The 21,792-nt window shown below is 38.6% G+C and overlaps 1 protein-coding gene across 1 annotated transcript in view; it reads right to left on the bottom strand.

Moving 5' to 3' along the window:
* Positions 1 to 631: 631 nt before the first annotated feature.
* IMPG2 (interphotoreceptor matrix proteoglycan 2) overlaps positions 632 to 21,792 on the bottom strand; it is a 100,118-nt gene continuing 78,957 nt past the window's right edge. Inside the window, exons 12-19 of the mRNA XM_036998670.2 lie at positions 17,906 to 18,209; positions 15,704 to 16,977; positions 14,863 to 15,082; positions 9,795 to 10,005; positions 8,303 to 8,491; positions 6,694 to 6,895; positions 6,059 to 6,138; positions 632 to 4,449 (exon numbers count right to left, since the gene is read on the bottom strand). Coding sequence (XP_036854565.2) covers positions 4,437 to 4,449; positions 6,059 to 6,138; positions 6,694 to 6,895; positions 8,303 to 8,491; positions 9,795 to 10,005; positions 14,863 to 15,082; positions 15,704 to 16,977; positions 17,906 to 18,209 — 2,493 coding nt within the window. The 3' untranslated portion in view covers positions 632 to 4,436. The remainder of the gene's footprint in view (positions 4,450 to 6,058; positions 6,139 to 6,693; positions 6,896 to 8,302; positions 8,492 to 9,794; positions 10,006 to 14,862; positions 15,083 to 15,703; positions 16,978 to 17,905; positions 18,210 to 21,792) is intronic.

The raw sequence follows: 21,792 nt of genomic DNA, 5'->3' as shown, positions 1-21,792 counted from the left end.
TTTGTATTTTTATAATATGGTCATTGGAGTCAAATCAAGACCACCCTCCTCTTTTCTAAGACTGATTTGCGATTTCCTCATGCCCAGTTGCCAGCAAGACATCATGCAGTTGTAGGAAGGAAAAAAACTGACAAGTGAGGTTTCTGATGCTGGTGCTCAGGTAAGTGGTAACTGATTTCCATCCTGCCCTTCCCTTGCACAATGGCTTTAGATGTATTGGTACATCTCTGCTCTCTTTAGAAAGGTCACCAAGGCCCCTTCTCATCACAGGACAGCTGGTGCTAGCTAACCACCTCTAGGCTTTCTTTAATCAACTCCATCAGTTTTCTTTCCATCCCTGCCTTAAGCAGATGAGGAAAAACTGAAAGTTTCTAAGAGTTTAAAAGAGTAAAGTTCAAGAAAGTCCAAATAATGACTCAGCATCATTAACTATCAACCAAATTCAAGATAATAATTGGGCATTAGTGTGTCTCCAGTTCCCCTACATCCTCACCACACAAAGATTAAACAAAGAATGATTTTCATGGGCTCGCACTGTGTGTATCTGAATGGTAATTACAACATAACTGTTGCTATGATCTACAATGTTTTCTTGTAGTTAACAAAAAAATGTAGGGCAGTTCTTGAGAGAAGTTTATTAATAATGAAAGTGGCACAATTATATACACGAGAAAAGAAAGATCCTCTTCCATCATAAAGACTTTTAACCTTTTATTTCTAACTATCATTAAGATTAGAGAATTTCAAGAAAACAGCATGGTAACATGAATTTATCTCATACATATATTAGGTAAATGTCATTATGAACAAGATGAGAAGGAAAAATCTTTCGTTATTCATACTCCATAATGAACACATATTATGGTATGTACACAACTGCTTCAGAATCAACAGTCCTGATACATAATTAGACCTTTATTCTCTGATGTGATGGTTACTTTCTTCCTGTTTATGCCCTTAATCTCTAAAGAAATAATTAAATGTCAGTGAGAAAAAAGTGCCAGGATGAAGAATCATTTAATCTAGGCTGTAGCTGTAAATTGTGTGGCTGAGGGGAACGCTTTAACCTGTGTCTCACAATCCTGAGGGGAGGGAGTGTTTTAACCAGTGTCTTATTCAGTGGAGTAGTATAAGGTTTTACAAAATATGTGAGTCAAAGGCAGATTCTTTACATCATCAGTTACTTTCTGGTACCCTCACATCTTGCCACTTCCAGCCAGGATCTTTCGTGGGACACAACACAATGGATTTGAGGGCTGCGACTTTCATACCGCTTTTTGCATTTCTTACACACTTGGGAATAGAATGAACCAAGATCCATAACTCACTGCTGGACTGTAAATGAGGAAGGCTGGCTCCACCTATTCCTACTGGGGATTGTTAGAATCATCACTTTAACACAAAAAAAAGACCCCCTCCCTTTTTTTTTTGCTAAGACCTCTCAATTTAATAAAGATAAATTATTCTCCTAAATCAGATGTTTCCTTATGGAATAAGTATATTGCCTTCTCCTTCCATTTCAAAATGAAAATTCTATTCACAGGTTAACAGTGTCAAAATATCCATTATCAAAAACATGGAAATGACACAAAGATACCAGCTGTCTAAAAATCATGAAATGGAAGGCAAGCAGACTTATAGAATGAGCATGCAAATGAGTAACTAGATCAGGTACGAGTGAACATATTTTCTAGATCCTACAAAGAATATCTGTGCAGTTTCCATCTTTTTGTCAGAAGTAATATTAAGTCAGAATTGTTCAGCTATATTACAACTCACTGTGTGGTAAAAAAGGGGAAAGAGGAGAGTGGCCAACTCATGGTGACTAGTTCTATAGAAGAAAAAAAGAGATGGGAATAAAATCCAGTAAAACCTGCCCTTGCTTGATTATGCAAAGTAAATTGGACTTCAGGGTACACAAATATGGACAAACACCCTTAAAACACTGCCATGGTAGAAATGGAGTCTTGTTTATCAAATAAATTCCCCTTTATCCACAACCCATAAAAATAAGAATCATGTATGTGTATCTACAAAACTCCAAAGCATCTTATGAATCAAAAAAGTTATTTACCATGCATTTTTGGTGCTAACTGCATTCTTCTGTTTTTAAATAGGATAGTTTTATTGACATGGCTAGGTTACTGAAACTAATTAGAACATATCATTTATCAATCACACAGACTAAAGGAGAGGTCAGCCTAATACTTTTAAATGAGTATGTGTCATTAAATTACCGCAAGGAAAGCTCTTTTAAAAAGATTTTTTGAGGTACTCTGTCCTGTCAGACTAGCTCTGCTAGCCCTTTAGTTGAACATCAATGGAAACTGCCTTCTCCATATTTTCTCACTGTGGGTCAGCTACAGCAAAGGTAGGGCAGAAGTCCTTATTCCTGGACTGAGGTCTCCAGGTGCCTCCCTGAAGAGTGCAGGAGTTTCTTTATTTTTCCATTTAATAGATGTGGAGCAAACATTCATGTACAGCTAAGTGGTTTGCTCTTGCATGAAAAGGTCACATAAAAGGAAATCACAGACAGAGATGTGTCACAGTCCTCCTTCAGCTCAGTTTGTGCTTCTCCTAAATGTCCCACGTGGTGACCTGCTTTAGTCTCCCTTTATGTCCACCTAGAATTCTGCCACCAAGGAAACATTCAAAAGGTTTCCTTCTAGGGTTAATTTGTGGTAAAAACAAATTTTCTTGTTCAACTAATACAAATAAGTTAAGGAAAAATGTTGCAAATCTTTAAAAGAAATCTTTGAAAGTTTTATAAATAAAATTAAGTATTTATTAGTGACAAATGTCATTAACATTTATAATGCTTTAAAGATAATTATCAATTACCTTTCAAATGTGCCCAGTAGAAAATGTCCCAGTAGTGGCTTGTACCACTGCTGAACTTACAGAGCATTTAGTATGGGAGTATGGAATAAAAAGGAATACTGAGATAAGGGAACAGCCTTCACACACACACTGTTACCTATGCACAAGTTGCACATTACCTGGATATCCTCAAGGTCTTCAATACATTTACTGTGGCATATACTCAGCCCAGAGATTTAGTTTCTGTTATCCTAATGAGTGGAATTGGCAGTTATCAAGTTAAGGGGAAAAAAAGTGAACCATGTATTTTATCTTATGGTCAATCTATCCCTGGTTAGTTATATCTGGTCAGAAAGAGATCAAAATGTTTAAGATTATTTTTACAAACATGAAGACAGCTAACATAAAATACGTGTATCAACACTACCCTATTTGCATATGATTTAATATTAAAAGTGATGATTATTTGACCCTCTTGTCTTATCCAAAGCTACCAGTTCGAAAACATACTAAAAGGAAAGAGGAAAACTTCCATTTTCAGTTAAAACTTACATAAGATGTGGACTTTTCCTACCTATAAAGATATTTTAATTGCAATAAAAATCCTGTCACATTTCACATAAGCAGAAATTAATTTAGACAAGAGTTATTACCCAAAGGAGAAGCAATGAGAATGGGCTAACCTACACTATGTGAGGTAGTGAAGAGCTGTTTTCCAAATTAATATACCAAGAACTAGAGAAGATCTGGAATCACCCAGAACATCCTTAGATATCGGAAGCAGAGTCAGAGGACCCATTAGCTCTGGCTAGCTTTTCCCGCAAACATGCACATATATTCTCAGGGCTGTGGTCTGGACCCAACACCCATTCCCTACCTGTCCACATGATTAACTTCATCTTCCGTTTGAAAGGAACCCGCTAAACTTTATATATAGTATTGTTCTTGACAGCTAAAAAAAAAAAATTGGATATGGATATACTTAGCAATAATGTGGTCTTGATTAATATGCTCAGGAAATTCAAAACTCTGGTGGAAGGATAAAGTACTAGCCTAACCCTATACTGCAGCAAATAGGTTGCTCTTTCTTTAGTCATTTAACTACCAAAGAGCTTAATATTTTATTTAGGTAAATGTCTGACTAGAAACTATACTAAAATTACTTCAAAGGCTGCTCATTCCACCTGAAAATAACAAACATGCTACAAAATATTTAGCTATTATGCCTGCCTTTTCCTGTAACAGTCTCACTGTATCTTCCCACTGGGGGAAACCCGAGGCACAGTTTTTAAGAGACCCTCAGACATTCAGAAGCAGATAGCAAATGCAGCCCCAACTCTCAGGCCCAGCTTTTTTCTTGTAGAATACTTTCCAGAACTCATATAGTTTTGAATTTCTTTAAATATAGCTTTTGGTCTTTGTAGGTATAAAAGTTGTGAAGTCTATTACGCTCTGAAATTTTAAGCTGGAAAAAAAGTTTTGTTCCACAAATTTAATGTCTTTTAATAGAAAATTCTTCCAACAGAGTTCAAAATCCAGGTTAATTATATGACATAGGTAACACGTGATCTCCATCTTCTCTAGGCTTCTCATCAGTTTCAAAATAGAAGTTTTGATTAAAGCTCTTCCCTGCCATGAAAAAAAACAAAGAACAATTAACTGAAAAAGTGAAATGTAATGAAATGCACTTTTGTTGCAGTATGTTGCCAAGCTATGTTTCTAAAATGACCAACACTTCTATTTTCTTTTTATTGGGCTACCAGTAGATGAAAATGGTAAGAGTTAGTGAAGCTGAATATATTGTAGGGATTTATGTGCCTAACATATTTTAAATGCCATCTTCCCACAGTGAACATCTCTTTTTATGTTACAGTGTCTGTGTGGACTTTCTCTTGTTTCAGTGGATCTTCTTGTTTAAACTTCTTTATTATATGTATTTCTTTGTATATGTTAATGCCAGACAGTTTGCCAGAAGAAACTAAAAGAGTCAATCTGTCTGTCCCTTATTTGGCTCTCCTGAACCCTTTTTCTTTGACTGTCTTAGCCTAGACGAGATGTATTTTTAATTCAGGGAACACATTCAGGCATGTGGGTCTGGGGGAATCTATAATGGGCCTTAAGGAATCAGCCTTGTTCTTTCTGCTGGATACCAAGAAACAGAGCCACAGGCCATCTGCTCGCTGGAGACGCAGGGATGAGAATGTGTCCTGCTTTAAAAGGCAGACTCCTGGTAATACTGCTGTGATAGCATTCAGCATTCAACAAGCTCTCAAGGACAAAGTCTGATGTTCAGAGATTTCTAAAGGAATCTCCACTGCGCATATGGAATTGGGACAGCATCTTCCTTGGTTTCCTTAGATGTCAATTTACCCCTTTCTATCAGAGAGGAACCATGAACAAGGGGCTGCCTATCAGAAAAAAAAGGGATTTGGAGGAATCAGGGCCATGGGTATTATTCTGACCCTTCACCAGTTTCTTCTACAAGCATGCATGAATTGCTCTGGACTTTTTTCTTCTAAAACCCAGGTGAAAGTACCTGACTTGAGGGAACACATCCAGGAGGAAGCACCTTTGTGAGGGCAGCAGTAAGACCAAATATCAAAGCCAAATTATATAATCCCACCCACTAAACCCAGTTAATGCCCATATGGTCTCTACAAGGTAGTGTTTTTTTTGTAACGTAAGTCTGATTATGGATCCTGGGGAAAAATGAAAAAAATTACAGAACACTTGCCCAATATGGGCAAAACAAATGAAAAGAGATAGAATGAAATATAAGATGAACCTGATAAGGGCAAGAGATACACTTTAATGAGACTTCTGTAATTCAAAGTCTGTGAAAAGTATTTTATAGCATTAAATCACAGATGATCTCTATGGTAACAAGAGAGAAAATATGACATGATCCAGGAATCTCTAGGCCAAAACAGATAATGTCTTAGTTTTGATTAAATCTTCTGAGCCATGTGCTATCCTTGTGATCTTGACTAAGTGCCTTCCTGTCTCTGAGGCTTACTTTCCCCATTTATGGAACTTAGACAAAAAGCATTCAACTTATAAAGTCATTATGAAGAATAAATGAGGTAATCTGTGTGGAGGTGTATTAACTGTAAAGAACTCGACAAACTGGTTATCGCCACAAGCCATATCATGTGACAGGAAGCACGTGCGCACACTGGGGCCCTGCTCTAAGGCACATTGGTAGGGCCCTGAACCCGGGGCTGTACCAAACGCTCACATTTGATGTTGTCTCACAAAAGCTGCAAACTCAGGATCACTGGCATACAGCTCCAAAACTCTCATTCGTTCTTGAATTTCCTTTTAAGAAGAAAAAGAGCCCATACAATGCATTAGAAAAACCTCAACAGTCTTTTAAAAGCAGCTGTAAGTTTTATAAGGAATTACAGCTTTCTGGGATATCCAGGGAAGAGCTAGGAAAGAACGGCCTTTTGAGAGATATGGAAGGTTTGGATACATGAACTGCTCTGAAAAACTCAGATTTACATTTCTAAGTAAGGGAGGGAGGAGGGAGATAGCATTTGCTAATAATGGAAAAAGAAATGATTGCATAGGGAATAGGTACAGCCCAGAATTATATACTCTGCATACCACATCGACTAGGAGGTAGCATGAGGTAAAAAACAAGCCAGGAAATACTTTTCATCCTTTCTTGAAGCCTATGTTACATGCATGCATGTGTGTGGGCATATACACACATGCACACGCAAACACAGGCACGTACATGCACACGTGCACACATATGTGCACGTGCACTCACATGTGCACGTACATGCGTGCACATGCAACACACGCACGCACACACACACACCAGCTACAGCAGCAGAGCAGCAGCACAAAAGCAAAGTTCCTTACCTCTTGGGAAAGCTCACTATTCTCATACATCTGCCTGATTTCTTCCCTGCTCAGACTGCCAATCACCTCCCCGCCTGCACAGCTATAGAAGGGAGGCTGAGGACAGGGTCCCTCGGGATGCCTGCGTCCACCCCCGGGTCTTTCATACACAGGGTTGTGCTTCAGCGCATTTTCAATGGTTGCGAGGCTGTCAGGCTGCCTGCTGAAGTCACAAAAAAAAACATATGGTTGGTTCAGGTTCTTTGGATGTTCAACTACTTGGGAGACTATGTACCTGGGGCAAGATTTCTGTTGGGGAAGAGAAAGCAATGAACTGGATACAAATATCCCCGTTTTTTTTTTCAGAGGTGACTCTGAAAAATATCCAGAGCAATCTCAAAAATTACTGATCAGGTGTTACTATTATTATCTCCTCAACTAGATGGCAAGCACCCTGTGGAATTATTGTTCCATGTCTCATTTACCTTTATGTGCCTCATAATGCCTGGCACTCAATAAATGGGGAAAGATGTTGATGGGGAAATACTTCTGCCAATATGCAGTATTTCCTTCAGCCAGTACAGCTCCATCATTCCGACAGTATATAAACCAAAATCAGTGTGAAACTACACAGATAATTTGATAGAAAAATAAATATAGGAAGACCTCAGTTAAATTCAATTCAGGTCTTCAAATATTTACTGAGCATTGATTATGTATCTGGAACTATTCTAGATGCTGATGACACAGTTTTTTGGAATCCCTGTCCTGAATAAGATTACAGTCTACTACAAAGTCAGACTCCATAAAAAGTGTAAGAACAATGATGGAAGTATGTCCTGGGTGCTCTAGGAACCTAGGAGAGGTGCCTCCTTAGCCATGTCAAAGGGTGAGGAAAGATAACCTAGACCTGAGGCAGAAGTAGCTCTTATAGATTCTAGAAGCACAGGAGCAAAGTACAGCCAGGGATTGAACAACCCAAAGGACCTAGATCCCTAGTTTAGCAAATAGAACAGGCTTTATTTACTAAAGAAGCTACACTTAAGAAAGAACCAGACTTCACTCCTTGTCACATTCTCATGCAGATTTAAAATCTGGCCAATTGGCTCTGGAATGAGCCAAAGGGGAACAAAGTAACATACCTGGTCCTCACACAAGGGCCTCAACTCATCACCATCACCCTTCCAACCTCTTGCCCCCATGAAAAAGGCATTCTAGCCACATACAGTTAATGATGCTATTCCTTCAGTGTCCCTTGAGATCTGTGCATGACTCCTTGACTTTGTTTCATGCTCATTCAATTAGCTAGAAAGTGTCACACCCCATCCATGGCAAACATCTACTCTTCTGTCCAGCTAAATATCCTAACCATCATTTCAACTTCTTAAGACTTTCTCTCCCAGGCAAAATGATTCATCCCTCACTTAGGACCTTCAGCATCTTATTCATACCTCTAGTTACCTCTGTTTCCAATTTGACATTTTTGAGAACCAGGATTGTGTTTTTATTCAGCATTACAGCTCTCTCCTCTCTACCCAGATCCTTGTCCAATATTTGGCACATGGTAAGTACAAAATGAGTGAATAAAAGGAACATTTTATTCCATCACAGAGCAGTCGTCTTTATGTACCTGGAGGACCTCTTTCTTTCTCTCCCAACATGCTGAGCTTGAAGTGTCCTGGTCAGGAAGAAGATGACGGCAGAAGAGATGAGAGCGAGTCCGACCACGGAGGCGACAGTGATGCCCACCACGAAGGGCTCAGATACAAACTCCTCACAGTGCTCACCCCGGTACCACCAGTTCTCACCCACCCGGCATCTGGAATGAGAAGGGAGCAAGTCCAAAATGGAATCACTTTGTTGAAAGTGACAGTGAATAGTGAAACCTTCAGTGGAACTGGAGAAAGGTAGAGAAATAAATGCTGACCACATGAATCTTCAGGAAAGAAGTGAATATACGGGTTAAGTGATCATACCCCTTAAGGTTGGGCCTGATGCCCGGCACAGACCCCATACGCCCTCTGTGACTGTTTGTAAATGACTAATAAAAAGTTGAATAGACTTAGGAAAGTACTTTCTTATTTTCGGATAACAAAAAAGAGGCCCAGGAGAAAAGTCAGTGGTGGGAGATCACATAATTAGTCGGTGACACAGCTGGGTCTACAGCCCAGGTCACCAGACTGCTTATGTCCTTTCTCCACACTGCAGAGATCCACATGTCAAGCCACAGACTTGTACAAAAATGCCTTCAATTACAAGAGTAGCAAGGGCAATACTGCTTTTTAAAATAATACTAATTTTTCTAGAAATTGACAGACTATTTTCCCCCTGAGTTTTCTAGCTAAACTTTATACGTTTATACATAGAAGAGTCTGGATCATTTCCATTTATTTCCTGTTTTTGGCATCTTTGTCAAATTTGCCCATTTTAACATTCACAAACTGTCCTCTTATTTATGTTTCTCCTGTTTATTCTCAGCATTCTCTCCTTTTATACCAATTTGACTTCGGTTGTATGTGGTTGGGAGGTGGGTTTGCTCTGCATTGTATACGGAGAGTGAGCAGGGAAGCATGCAAAGACGACCTGAATCGGCTCATCTGTCTGCTGCATTTTCTTCAGTTCTAAAAATGGATCTCAGATACTTAAAAAAAAAATATTTATTATAACTTCAAAGACTTAACTACTTGCTCTTCTTTAGTTTTGAATACTCAGCAGGACCAACAGCAGCCCAAAGCCATTAAGAACATAATCCAAGTAGAGCAATAAAACTTCACACTTTCAAATACAACGTAAAGTACTGATCTTCTGCCTAAACCTAATTTGAGCACCAACTGCCTCATTATCACCACAAAGAACCATAACACAAAGGTCTCCAACTACTCAAGCACTCAAAGTCAAACAAATATAATGTTTTTCCTACAGTTCTCTAAAAGTATAAAATAAAATAATCAATTGAACTGAGTAATTGACCTGCTCTCCACATGAGAACCTGACGGCACTGATCTATTGTCTAGATATAGGTTCTATAATAAATATTGTTGTGATTATACTAAAATCATAGGTGTAGACCCCAGAGAAAGTATTTATATCTTGTAAAGCCAAAAGTCCTAACTACAGCATACCTACAAATGGCCCCATGTCCAGGCATAATGTCACACTTTCCATCATTCAAGCAGAAGTCAGGTTGTAAGTCACAGAGACTCTGGCAGGGCAGTTCATCCACACTCAGGTACCCAGGGTAGCATCTGCACTCTGCTTCTCCACTCCAGGGGCTGACCAAACACTCAGAAAATTCACTGCATGCCTGGAACTTGCAAGGGTTGGCTTGATCACCTGAAACATGAAACAAACCAGAGAATCACACTAGGAAAGGCAAAACACAGGAATTGGGTCCACTAAGACTCCCCTCTCCAAAATACCAAGGGAAAACTCCCTTTCTGAACCATTAAAATACACCATCACCACCAATACACACACAAAGTTCTGATTCATCTTTGGTTGATGAGCTTTTGTCAAATTTCTCTCAAACCTAAAGCCAAAGCAAAAAACCCAATGAACTTGTTAAGCTTCTACATATTTTACCAAGGAAGCATGTAGGAGCTTTAAAATCCATGTTAAATAATTGTAGATCTAAATGAAACATGGTTTTCATGTACCTTTCATTTCCACCAACCCTATCCTGCTGTAGTTCACCTCCTCTCTGCACGTAATGCTATATGCCCCATCCTACACAGAGAACATGGGATGGAGAGACAGAACCCAAAGAAGGGTAGGAGCCTTAGGATTTAGTATAACTCTATATGGCAGCTAAATCCTTTTGAGATTTGTGGAAGCCAGTGTCAGAGAAATATATCAGCCCTGCACCTCCTCAGGCTATTCCCAACAATATTTAGGCTTCAGTAACTTCATTTTTCATTGATGAGATGAGAAAAAATGACAATTACAAATAATTAGGGAATAACTGGTCAAGAATGATATAAGACATTGACTGATGGGTTTCCCATCCTACCATGGTTGCACTAAGTTTTTCATTGGTGAATGGCAATCTGTGAACAGCAAATTAGCAAATGGTGACATAGATACCAAAGACAGAGGCAACAGACATAAACCATCCATTGACTTACCTATGTGAAAAAGAGTAAAGTTTAGCTAGAAGGCTAAAGGAAGTTAGAAAACAAAAAACATAATCTCAGTTTCCAAAGAAATTAATGTGGGTTTGAGAATTAATGATTTCCTTGCTGCTCTGGAGATTAAAGACACTTGGCACAAATCTGTGGCCCTGGAGCTTGGAGAAGCTCTGCAGCTGGTCTTCCTTACCCCATGTAGGAACAGGACGATGTACTGGGTTGAATAGTGTCCCCACAAAATTCATGTCAACCCAGAATATGACCTTATTTGGAAATAGGATCTTTGCAGATGTGATCAAGTTAATATGAAGTCATACTTGATTAGGGTAGGAGGCCCTAATCCGTAACTGGTGTCCTTAGAGGAAGAGGAAAATTTGGACACAGAGATAAGGCACACAGGAAAGAATGCCCTAAAAAGATGGAGATAGAGATTGTAGTGATGAATCTACAAGCCAAGAAATATCAAGGATGGCTGACAAACACCAAAGCTAGGAAGACGCAAGGCAGAATCCTTTCCTAGAGCTTTCATGGCCCTACCACACCTTGATTTTGGATTTCTAGCCTCCAGAACCATGAGAGAACAAATGTCTATTGTTACAAACCACCCAGTTTATAGTGCTTTGTTACAGCAACCCTTTCTTTAGGAGGCTAACTAGGAAACTTTGAATTACAGAAACCTTAATTAGAAAACTAATACAGGGGAACACTGATAAGATGCTCATATACCAAGGAGAGCACATAACTGTGCTGAGAGATGAGCAGATTCTACATGGGGACCTCACAGTAGGATTCCACTGTGTATTTCCTAAGTCTTCACATCCTTTTCCTAGGCTTTGTTTTGTGGCTTTGTAATCAGAAAAGAATCTACCTGGTCTAGCAGTGAGGGACAGGGATGTACATAGGTGATAAGAAGGATGGTAGTGCATGCTTCTTTTGTTGATCAAAGTGCAAGAGTTTCTGAACACTGCAGGTGAAAACAAGTTAGGCAAGAGACAAGTCAATCTTGTCTCTGGACCATCGAGATAAAATAATGTTTTAATCTGAAGGCCTTTAACTGAAAATATACATACAGCAGAAAAATTCTATTTAAAAAACATTCTGAGTACAGGTCAAATGTCTGGGGGGAGGAAAACAGAATCTATAAGAGGACAAAGATAAGTGTTGCTCCCTTTTGCTTCCAGACTGAGGAGACCAAGACTAGTATTTTAATTCTGTAAATAAAAAAGTCTTTCTTGTCCTTTGTGCTGGTTATAGGTGGAGGATGCCCAGAATAGATGACCTTCTGTTTGGAAGGGTACCTTAGTGACCATGGGGAGGCAAAGGTAGACCTGGAGCTAAGCTTGAATAGGAGACAGGGATCTAAACCATACAATGATTACATTATGGCTTCCCAATGCAGGCTAAGAAAAGGATTGATGGGTGCAGGAAAATGAGAGTGGGGTAAATGTAAAGAGGATCTGGAAAGATAGCCAGAGTAGCCAAAGTAACATGGTAGCTGGCTGGGTCCTGGAGAAAAAGTTGGCCAATAAGAGATGCCTTTGAAAGTGTGGCTGAGGAATTTTAGGATTTTTATACCCAAAAATAATATTTTTAAGCTGTCTGCTGTGCTTAAATGGCTATTCCATCACCTTCAGGGAAAAAGGGTCTTTTTAAAACCTCTTCCATGACCCTCATACCATCAGCAAATATCTGATAGATTCAACTGCCTTGTGTTAGAAGTCCTTTGGCAAAGTAAAAAAATGGGACTGATCTGTGTTGGGTTAACATGAAGAATAACCACAAGGGTCAAGACAAATGTAAGACTGGAAATTCAACAAAAGTAACTCCCAGCTAGAGTTGATTAAGAGATATTTAAGTTCTCTGATAACTCCTAGAGATTTTGGGAGAGGCAGGGCCATGGATTCAGGTCTTACATTGCACATGGGAGAGGCTAATGCCAGTTCATTTGAATATTAAAGGAAAAGATGACCCTATAAACCTGGATGACTTGCCATGCAGGTGACATGTATATGAGTTACATACAAATTTGAAGTAAATGCAATTTATTTACTGTACTTCTCTTTAAAAAGAAGTGGATTGACTTTTGCAAAGTTTTATAAATCATAACTGCTTGCATTTATGTGGCTAGTCCAAATGGCTTATATGTTATTTGTTTAATCCTTACAGTTAGCTCCATGAAATACAGAGACCAGATATTAATACTATTCCCATTTAATATGAGGGACTAAGGCTCAGCGATAAAATGGTTCATCTAGGGTCACACAAATGTTAAACGGCAGAGCAGAAGCAAGAAACTAGGCCTTCCAAATTATAATTAATTGCTCCTTCCACTAGCAGAAAATGTGCAAACAACCTTTGAGAACTCAGGTAGCAAGAGATTTGGATATTGGGGGATTAGTTCAATCATTTTCCTCACTTTCAATGAATAATTGAAAATCCTTTGAGGATTTCAAGGGAAAAACTGTTTGCTGCTTTCCCAGCAAAGAACAGAGCTGACTCCCAAACCAGTTGGAGTAAAAGGTACTGGAGAAATGTAAACCCAGACATGCCACCTTATTCCAACTCAAAACTACTGTCCTCTGGTATGTGTGAGGAAAAAGAGAACAAAGTTTGAGTATTCAATAGTATTCTCTGCATCCAAGCCTTCTAAATAAAAACAATGTTTCATTTCATTCATTCACAGTATTTTTGAGTACCTTCTATGTGCAAGACACTGTGCTAGGTTTTGGCTAGAAAGTGGTTAATAAAACATGCATAGTCTCAGTCCTTGTGGATAGCTCAACTGCAGAAAAAAGCCATTAAGCAACTAAGTGCATAAATTGGCATTATTACAATAGTTATAAACTCCACAGAGGAAAAGAACATGATGTTACCAGAAAGACTAATAGGAAAGACCCTAGACTATGGCGAATTAAGTCCAAGTCCTGAAGAAGAGACATTTGAACTGAGGCATCAAACGGTGAGAAGAAGTCAGCCAAGGGGGGAAAAAGAGTTTCAAGTAAAGGGGACGGTGTGTGCAAAGGCTTTATGGCAACACAAGTTTTCAATCTGAGGAGCTAAAATCAAGATAGTTTGACTAGAACACTGTGAGCAAAGAAGTTAGTTTCATTAGATGATACTGGGGAAGAAGATAGGCCCCAGGCCTTGTTGCTAGTGAACCAAGGGGTCATTGAAGTATTTTAAGAAGAAAAGTGAAATAATCTGACATTTTAGAAAGAACACCCTGCCTGCTGTCTGGAGAATGGCTTGGGGAGTGAAACAAGAGAGGTGGTGGGGCAAGTGGTCCAAATGAGAGACGATGACGGCTTGGCCTAGAGTAGTGGCAGTGGAGATAAAGAGAAGCACACAGATTTGAGATATACTTAGAATTCAGAATCAATATAAGTTTAGTGAGTGACTGAAAGTTGGGGGCAATGGAAACTGAGGTACCAGAATAACTTTCCAGGTTTCTGGCTTCAACAGCTGAGTTGGATATAACTTCCACTTATCAAGATGGTGAATCTGAGAGGAGTAGATTGAGCTGGAAGGTCAGGAGATATAGAAAACAAGAGGTCATTCTTAGATATCTTAAGTTTGAAATACATAGAATACATCCAAGTTGCGATAACCAAATGCATAGTTCTGCATCAATTCTGGAGCTCAGAAGTTAAGTCTGATCTGCTATTAAAATATGTAATTAACATTTATGTAAGACCTACAATAATGGAAATGGGTGAAACAGCTTAGGAAAATAATACAGAAGGGAAAAAAGTCCAAATCTACTGGGCTGGGCAACATAGACAAGAACAGATCCTGTGGATAAGTAAAAGAGAGAGCTAGACAGAGTAGGTAGAGAAGGGAATGGGAGGTGAACAAGTAAAGATAATGTGTGTGGACAACCCCTTAAAAAAATTAATGTCCTCTGAAGAGATCATTTAATAATTATCAAGATGTGGAAACTTTGCCAAGTACTCTTTTTCCTACAAGTATTGAATTTATCTTGACTCAGTGTAGAAGGAAATACACAGGAATAGTCACTGAACTCTACTAAGAAACCATTACAGTATTCAGTATCATTCATTACCTGATTCCACATCAAGAGAGTATTTATCAATAGCCAAGTTCATGGTTTGGTAGGCAGTGGTGCAAAAGTCTTCCAGGATCATGTATACAGCACTGTTGACATTAAGAGGGACAGACTCGGCAAACTTCATTCGGCTGTTCACCACAATACTGCCATTTCTGAAGTTCAGGATTTCTAAATTCTGGAACCCTGTGAGATTTGACTGGAGATAGGGAACCAGCTACAATACATGAAAATAAGTCAACTTATTGACAAGGTTCTGTACTTCGTTCAATGCATACCCAAAAAAACCCCAAAAAACAAATACAAACAAGGATGACCCTTCCCCCACTTTTCCAAACTGTATCCTATTTACATTATTTAAACTATTCATCAATAAAAGTACAAATTGTGAATTATTTGAGAGTCATGAGATTTTTCACAGTGGTATTTAGGAACCCCATGGAACTCACAGTTTTAGATACCCGGAGACTTTATTCTGTTTCACTAAAAGATCAAAATGGAGAAGGCATCATAGGTACCTTCAACACATTGGCCTCATAATAAAATCTGAAAAGAAATATTCAACTTTTTTAGTCCCATAATTCATGGGAGACAATCTTCAGTATCTAAGTTGTCATGTCACCTTCCAGCCACATTTGTGTTTTCCATTTCTTGTATCCACCTGTCTTATTGTTTTCCTACCAACCCTAGGCCATGAAACTATTTGCAGATGATAGGAAGTGACTGTCCAGAGCAGACCATCTTCCTTCACTCTGATCTTATGTGCTTGGGGGAAAGAGGGTTGGTTCATATATGATTAATTATTCACTAATGCTCATGTTTCACTTGTCGTGCTTACCAATTCTAAGAATCTTTGTTCCAGGGCTTTATACTCCAAAGAGTTCTTATTAAACAGATCTTCTGAAAACATCATGTTAGTCACCCGGAGGCTGAAGAAAACCAGCAAGGCACCTGCAGTCTGGGCATGACGCGAGTCCCCTCCTTCTGCTGGCCAAGCCACAACAGCCCTCTCTGTAGAGTGAGCTCTTGCAGGCAGCTCCACATAACTACCAACCTTGCCATTCTCCTCTGGGACTAGCTCAGGCTGATAGTAATCTGTGCCGGTCTGGTCCAGCTCTAATGAAATATCCTGTACGCCCATAATTACTTCATCCTTCAGCAGGGTGGAGCTTGTGGTTGGAGGCAATTTGGTGGATTGAGCCATGGGAGATTTCCACCAGAGCTTGTCAGTGCTCTGTGGCGTGCTTGTCAGGGTGTCTCCAGACAACTTCTCTAGGGACGAAGTTCTTGCCCAAACTACATTGGATTCTGGCGATATGGTCCACAAAGGTTGTGTATCTGGCTTCACTACTGAAACCTTGCTGCCAAACAATTCATGTTTGGATGACTCTGTAGTTTGTTCAGTATCCCCCTTTAGAAAGGGTTCTTCTTGATCTGGTTTATCAGTAGAAGCAGAGTTTGCTATAGATGTCAGTAGAAGAGGTGCTTTGTCAGGGACCTCTGATGCATGCTTGGAGAGAACTGGTGATGCATATTGAGTTGTGCTCTCTGTGAAGATGGGCACAGTAGGCCCACCAAGGGGCTCTTCTTCTGCAAAGTTTGTGGCTCTATCAAGATGCACATATTTTATATACTCAATATTTTGATATGTGGAATCTATTTTGTCATCTGTAAATAGTTTCCTACCTACACCCTCAGTTGGCAAAAGTGAATCCTGATCTTCAAGCCATGACTTGGACAGTGGCTCTGTACTCTTCTCTAATGAAGTGTCACTCAGAGGCCAAGCAGTTAGATCCACGTTTTGACCAGACCCAGAACCTAAACCACTCTCAAATAGGAACTCTTTATCTATGGATGTGTCTGACATCACAGTGCTCACTTCTAATTGGTCTTTGACTTTGGAGGCCAAAGAGTCCAAGCCAAAAGATGTAGTTATTTCTTCAGCAAGAAGATCTAATGCAATAGAGGAGGCCAGATATGGTGAGGATGGCAAAGACATCCCAAAGTCTTCCATGGGTGGTACTGTTTCTTTTGGCATAGGATGAATGAATGGACTTGAAGGCAATGGATCAATAGAAAGAAAATCTTCTGACCCTTCTACTTTGGTTAATCCTAAAAATCAAATTTTCCATTAATTAATTAACAGAGTTGCCAAAAATACATTCCTAGTTCTCTTAATAAAGCTATCTACTTGTTTTTTTCTCATTAAGGTAGAAGGAACAGCTATTGACTTTTACTTTGATCACTCATGAATATATCTTCTTCCCTCAGCTATTAAAATAATTTCAAACACTTGATTTTCTTCCTCTATAAAAAATAATGAACTGCTGGTAGCTATATTAACAACAAAGACTAAATCTAGTAGACACTTAGGGAGAGAATTCCTTAGGAAATTCTTTTTGTCTTTGAAATTCCTATTTCCTTATTATATTTATTGCCCATTACCCTTCAGTTTCACCTAATGCTCAAAATCCTAGACTCATTATTTATATTTTTATTCATCTTCTCTTTCACATGTATATGCCACCCATGAGTCACACTGATTTTTCCCTTCCTCCCAAACATCTAAATCATCTACTTGATTTTCATTTCTTAATCCCTGCTATAGCTGCCCTAGTTCAGGTTCTCCCCTGTCCAAGTAAAATGTAAGCTAAAAATCTCTATACTGGGCCCCCAATTAATCCTTTTAAAATATATTGGAATAATCTTCTTTGATGTTCTTCACTGGCCACTTCAATGTTCAAGTAACTGAAGTAGTTCTTTAATAGTAATTAAATCAGATTATATATTCTTTAGTAAGAACATCAAAATATCTATTAATTGATCCCTGCCCTAGCCCACCAAATTCATTTCTTATTATTTACCAGTTTGGACTCTTTATTGTAACCAATCAAATCTTACTGTTTCCTCCTTCACACAACTTTCCCAGGATATTCCCCCTAATAGATGCTATCATGCTTTTCTATTAACCTTAGTTTCTTCCTCCCTTCAACACCCTTGAAATAATAAAGATGTAGGGAACGTTATTAGAATCCCTTACCATCTTCTAATAAGTGAGACCCAGAAGCCCTTTCTTCAGAAGCCACCGGTGAGCCCGTGTGAAGCACCGCTGGGGTGACAGAATGAAGTGTCAAGCCACTAACGTCTAAAGCCTCCGGGGAAGCACTGCGGCTCTCCTTCAAGGAAAAGGCTGACTCGGATAGAGACCCTAAATCTCCCAAAGGGCTTTCTGACCAGAGCTCCCTGCCAGTGGTTGGGAGAGGACCAGGGCTGAAATCACGTGGTGGAATACTGCTGGTGGTGGATTCATCTGCTGAGGGCCATTCAGCTTGAAGGGTATTTTCCTAGGAGGAAAAAAAAAGGCTAAATCATATCATAGATTAAAAAAAAAAACACATAAAAATGATTTTAACACTGCCTACCTATTTCAGATACCACCTATCTATCTACATTCACAGATTTTGTATGGACAAGGAGCTGATTAATATTGGGTGTGGGTAGGAGACAGGGCTTCCAGAATTAAAAAGATCTATATCCAAATCTCAATTTAACCACTTTCTAGTTGAAAAAATCTAGAGAAAAACATATACTTCCTGGATCTCATCTTTAAAATGGGGATAAATGAGATGATACATTTAAAAGATCCCAAACAAAGTGAATGTGTGGGAAAAATATTCTTTCTTTTGCTTGAGATGGTTCCTCTACTTCTGTTTTATTAGCTTAAATACTTTAAATACATATAAGTTACTTGTATCTGTAATTTGTTGTCAAAGACCTAAGCACATTGCCCACAGCAGGAAAGAACAATCAGCAATTTTATTAGTCATTCTGAAAGGTATTTAATTAATTAAGGCTTTTGTTTTGGTATGGCCCTACATTAAAATGAAGGAATAACAACATCTGTGAAATGGTATCACACTTACATTTTCTTTCTAGTGACATTTTCCTAATGTACTCTTAACCTTACCTTAAAATTTAGCTTTAGGAATAGAAAAGTAGACAGAATCAAAATCTTTAACATGCTAATTATTTAATCCTCTGAAGATCAGTCTATGTAAAAAAAAAGTTTAGTGCTCATGCTAATAAATAAAATGATCATGGTATTTGATGGGAATTTATATATTTCAATGTATCTGGGTTCTGAATAACAAAAAAACAAGAAGTGGCATATGCACAGAAAGAATTTATAAAATATTTCTTGGATGAAAATTGAAAAAAGGAAAAAAGAGAAAAGAATAATTATTCTCCATCCTAAAGAATATTAATATCCCATGGAAACTTGTTAAAAACATCAGTGTCCAGGCTCCACACCCCAGACATCCTAATTTAATTTGGTCTAAGGGTGGGCCCTAGACATGGTACTATTAAAAAGCTCCCCAGGAGATGATACAGCCTGACTGTGTTCTGGTTGTACTATTCTAGCCTAGATTCCTAAAATAGTTTTTTAGTTGCTGAATTGGCATATTTCTCATCAACAAGACCCTTTAAGAAATCTGTATGGTTGGGTTTAAGGTAATGGTAGGAAGATTCTAAGCTTACCTCCTCCCACAGACATATCAAATCTGCAGTTAACATGGAATAATTTCCTCTAAAAAAATTCCTGAAAACTAGATGAGCAGTGCCTCCACAACAAAGGATAAAGGCCACATTAGGATAGGTAGGACAGGTAGAGACATACTCTCACCAAAAACCCCAAACCAGGCACAGTGACCCACAACTGGGAAGAATCCCCAAAACACAGAACACTTATCTGAAGAGTGAGAGGTTTGTGGTCTGTGTCAGACACTCCAACCCTTATATACTGCACTAGAGAAACGAGCCTCCAAAACCAACAGGGATTTCAACAAAGAGAACCACAGAACTACAGGGAATGAAGAACCACTCCTAAAGAGCTTGCATGCAGATTCACATATCCTGGACCCAGCACAAAAGAAGCAGTTTGAAAGTGCCTAAACTATATATGAAGGAAACACACTTACTCATCCTCAAGTGACTACCAAAAAGGAAGGAACTTGTTGGAAATCTGAGGATGGAAGCACTGGCTAGTGCCATTTTTATGATTGCATTCTGCCTTGCAAATGCTGGCACTGGTGGACACCATTCTGGCAATCTCCCTCCAACATGATGCATTGTACAGGTGGATGCATCCTGCCTGCCCCACCACACTGCAGCAACACCGCAGTCGGGGGTGGGTGTGTCCCACACAGGGGATGCCCCTGGAGTGTCTGGCCCTGGTGGCTAGGGATACTGTGCTTCAGGGCCCCTGAGTCAACTCCTACACAAAGCCACAACTTCAAGCTGTTTTACCTAATACACAGAAACAAACACAGAGAATCAGGCAAAACAAAGAGACAGAGGAATAAGGTCCAATGAAAAGAACAAGACAAAATCTCAGAAAAAGACCTTAATGAAACAGATAAGTTATCCACCTGATAAGAAGTTCAACACAATGGTCATAAAGATGCTTACCAAACTAGGGACAAGAATGGATGAATACAGGTGAGAACATCAACAAAGCAATAGAAAATATAAGAAAGTACCAAACAGAAGTCAAAGAACTGAAGAATACAATAACTGAACTGAAAAATGCAAAGTTCAACAGCAGACTGGATCAAGCAAAATAATAGGTTAGCCAGCTGGAAGACAAAGCAATGCAATTCAGCCAAATAGAGCAGCAAATAACCCAGAATTTTTAAAGATGATGATACCTGAAGGGACCTGCAGGAAAGGATCAAGGGATATAACATCCACATTATTGGGGCCCCAAGAAGAAAAGAGAGAAAATGGGGCAGAAAACTTATTTGAAGAAATAATGGTTGAAAATGTCCCTAATCTGGGGAAGGAAGCTGACATCCAGTTCCAGGAAGCCCAGAGAGTTCCAAACAAGATCAATCCAAAGAGATCCAAATGAAGATACACAATTAAAATGCCAAAAATTGAAAAGAAAGAAAAATCTTAAAAGAAGCAAAAGAAAAGTAACTTGTTGCATACAAAGGAAATCCCATAAGGCTATGTGCAGATTTTCCAGCAGGCCCTTTGCTGGCCAGAAGGAACTGACATGACATAATAAAAATACTGAAAGAAAAAAACTTCCAACTAAGAATATTTTATCCAGCAAAGTTATCCTGAAGAATGTAAATTTGCCAGATAAATAAAAGCTAAAGGAGTTCAGCACTACTAGACTAAATATACAAGAAATGTTAAAGTGATTTCTTTAAGCTGAAAAGAAATCGCTCTAATGACAAGAAAACATACAAAAGTAAAAACCTCACAGTGCAAGTAAATGCATAGTAAAGGTAGTGGATTAATCACATAGGAAGGTCAAAAGAAAAAAGAAAAATTAACTAAAATTACAATAATTTGTAAAGGGATACATAAAATGAAAAGATGTATAATAGAACATTAATAATATAAAATGTGGGGTCAGGAACAAAATGAAACTTATTGAAAGTACACAAAAGAAAACTAAAATAAATCTAAACCTGACATTAAAAAAAGTTGTCAAACCACAAAGGAATAGAGAAATAGGAGAAGATAAGAGCACCAAGTAATTACAAAAACAGCCAGAAAACCCTTAACAAAATGGCAATAAGTATACACCTATTAATGCTTACTTTAAATGTAAATGAACTAAATTTTTCAATCAAAAGACAGAGTGGCTGAATGGATGAAAAAGAAACACAACTAATCTATATACTACATAGAAGAGACTCACTTCAGAAGCTAGGACACAAAGACTATAAGTGAAGAGATGGAGAAAGATATTTACCATGCAAATGGAAATGAAAAGAAAGCAAATGAAGTTATAGTAATATCAGACAAAAAATACTTTAAAACAAAGACTGCAATAAAAGACAAAGAAGGGTATTAATGATAAAGGATTGAGTAAAGAAAGAAGATGTAACATCTATGCCTATATATGGACCC

This window comes from Manis javanica, chromosome 3 (assembly GCF_040802235.1).
Source record: "Manis javanica isolate MJ-LG chromosome 3, MJ_LKY, whole genome shotgun sequence".
Taxonomy (NCBI): domain Eukaryota; kingdom Metazoa; phylum Chordata; class Mammalia; order Pholidota; family Manidae; genus Manis; species Manis javanica.
Note: the sequence above shows the minus strand (reverse complement) of the source record. Positions and strands in the feature narration are given on the sequence as shown.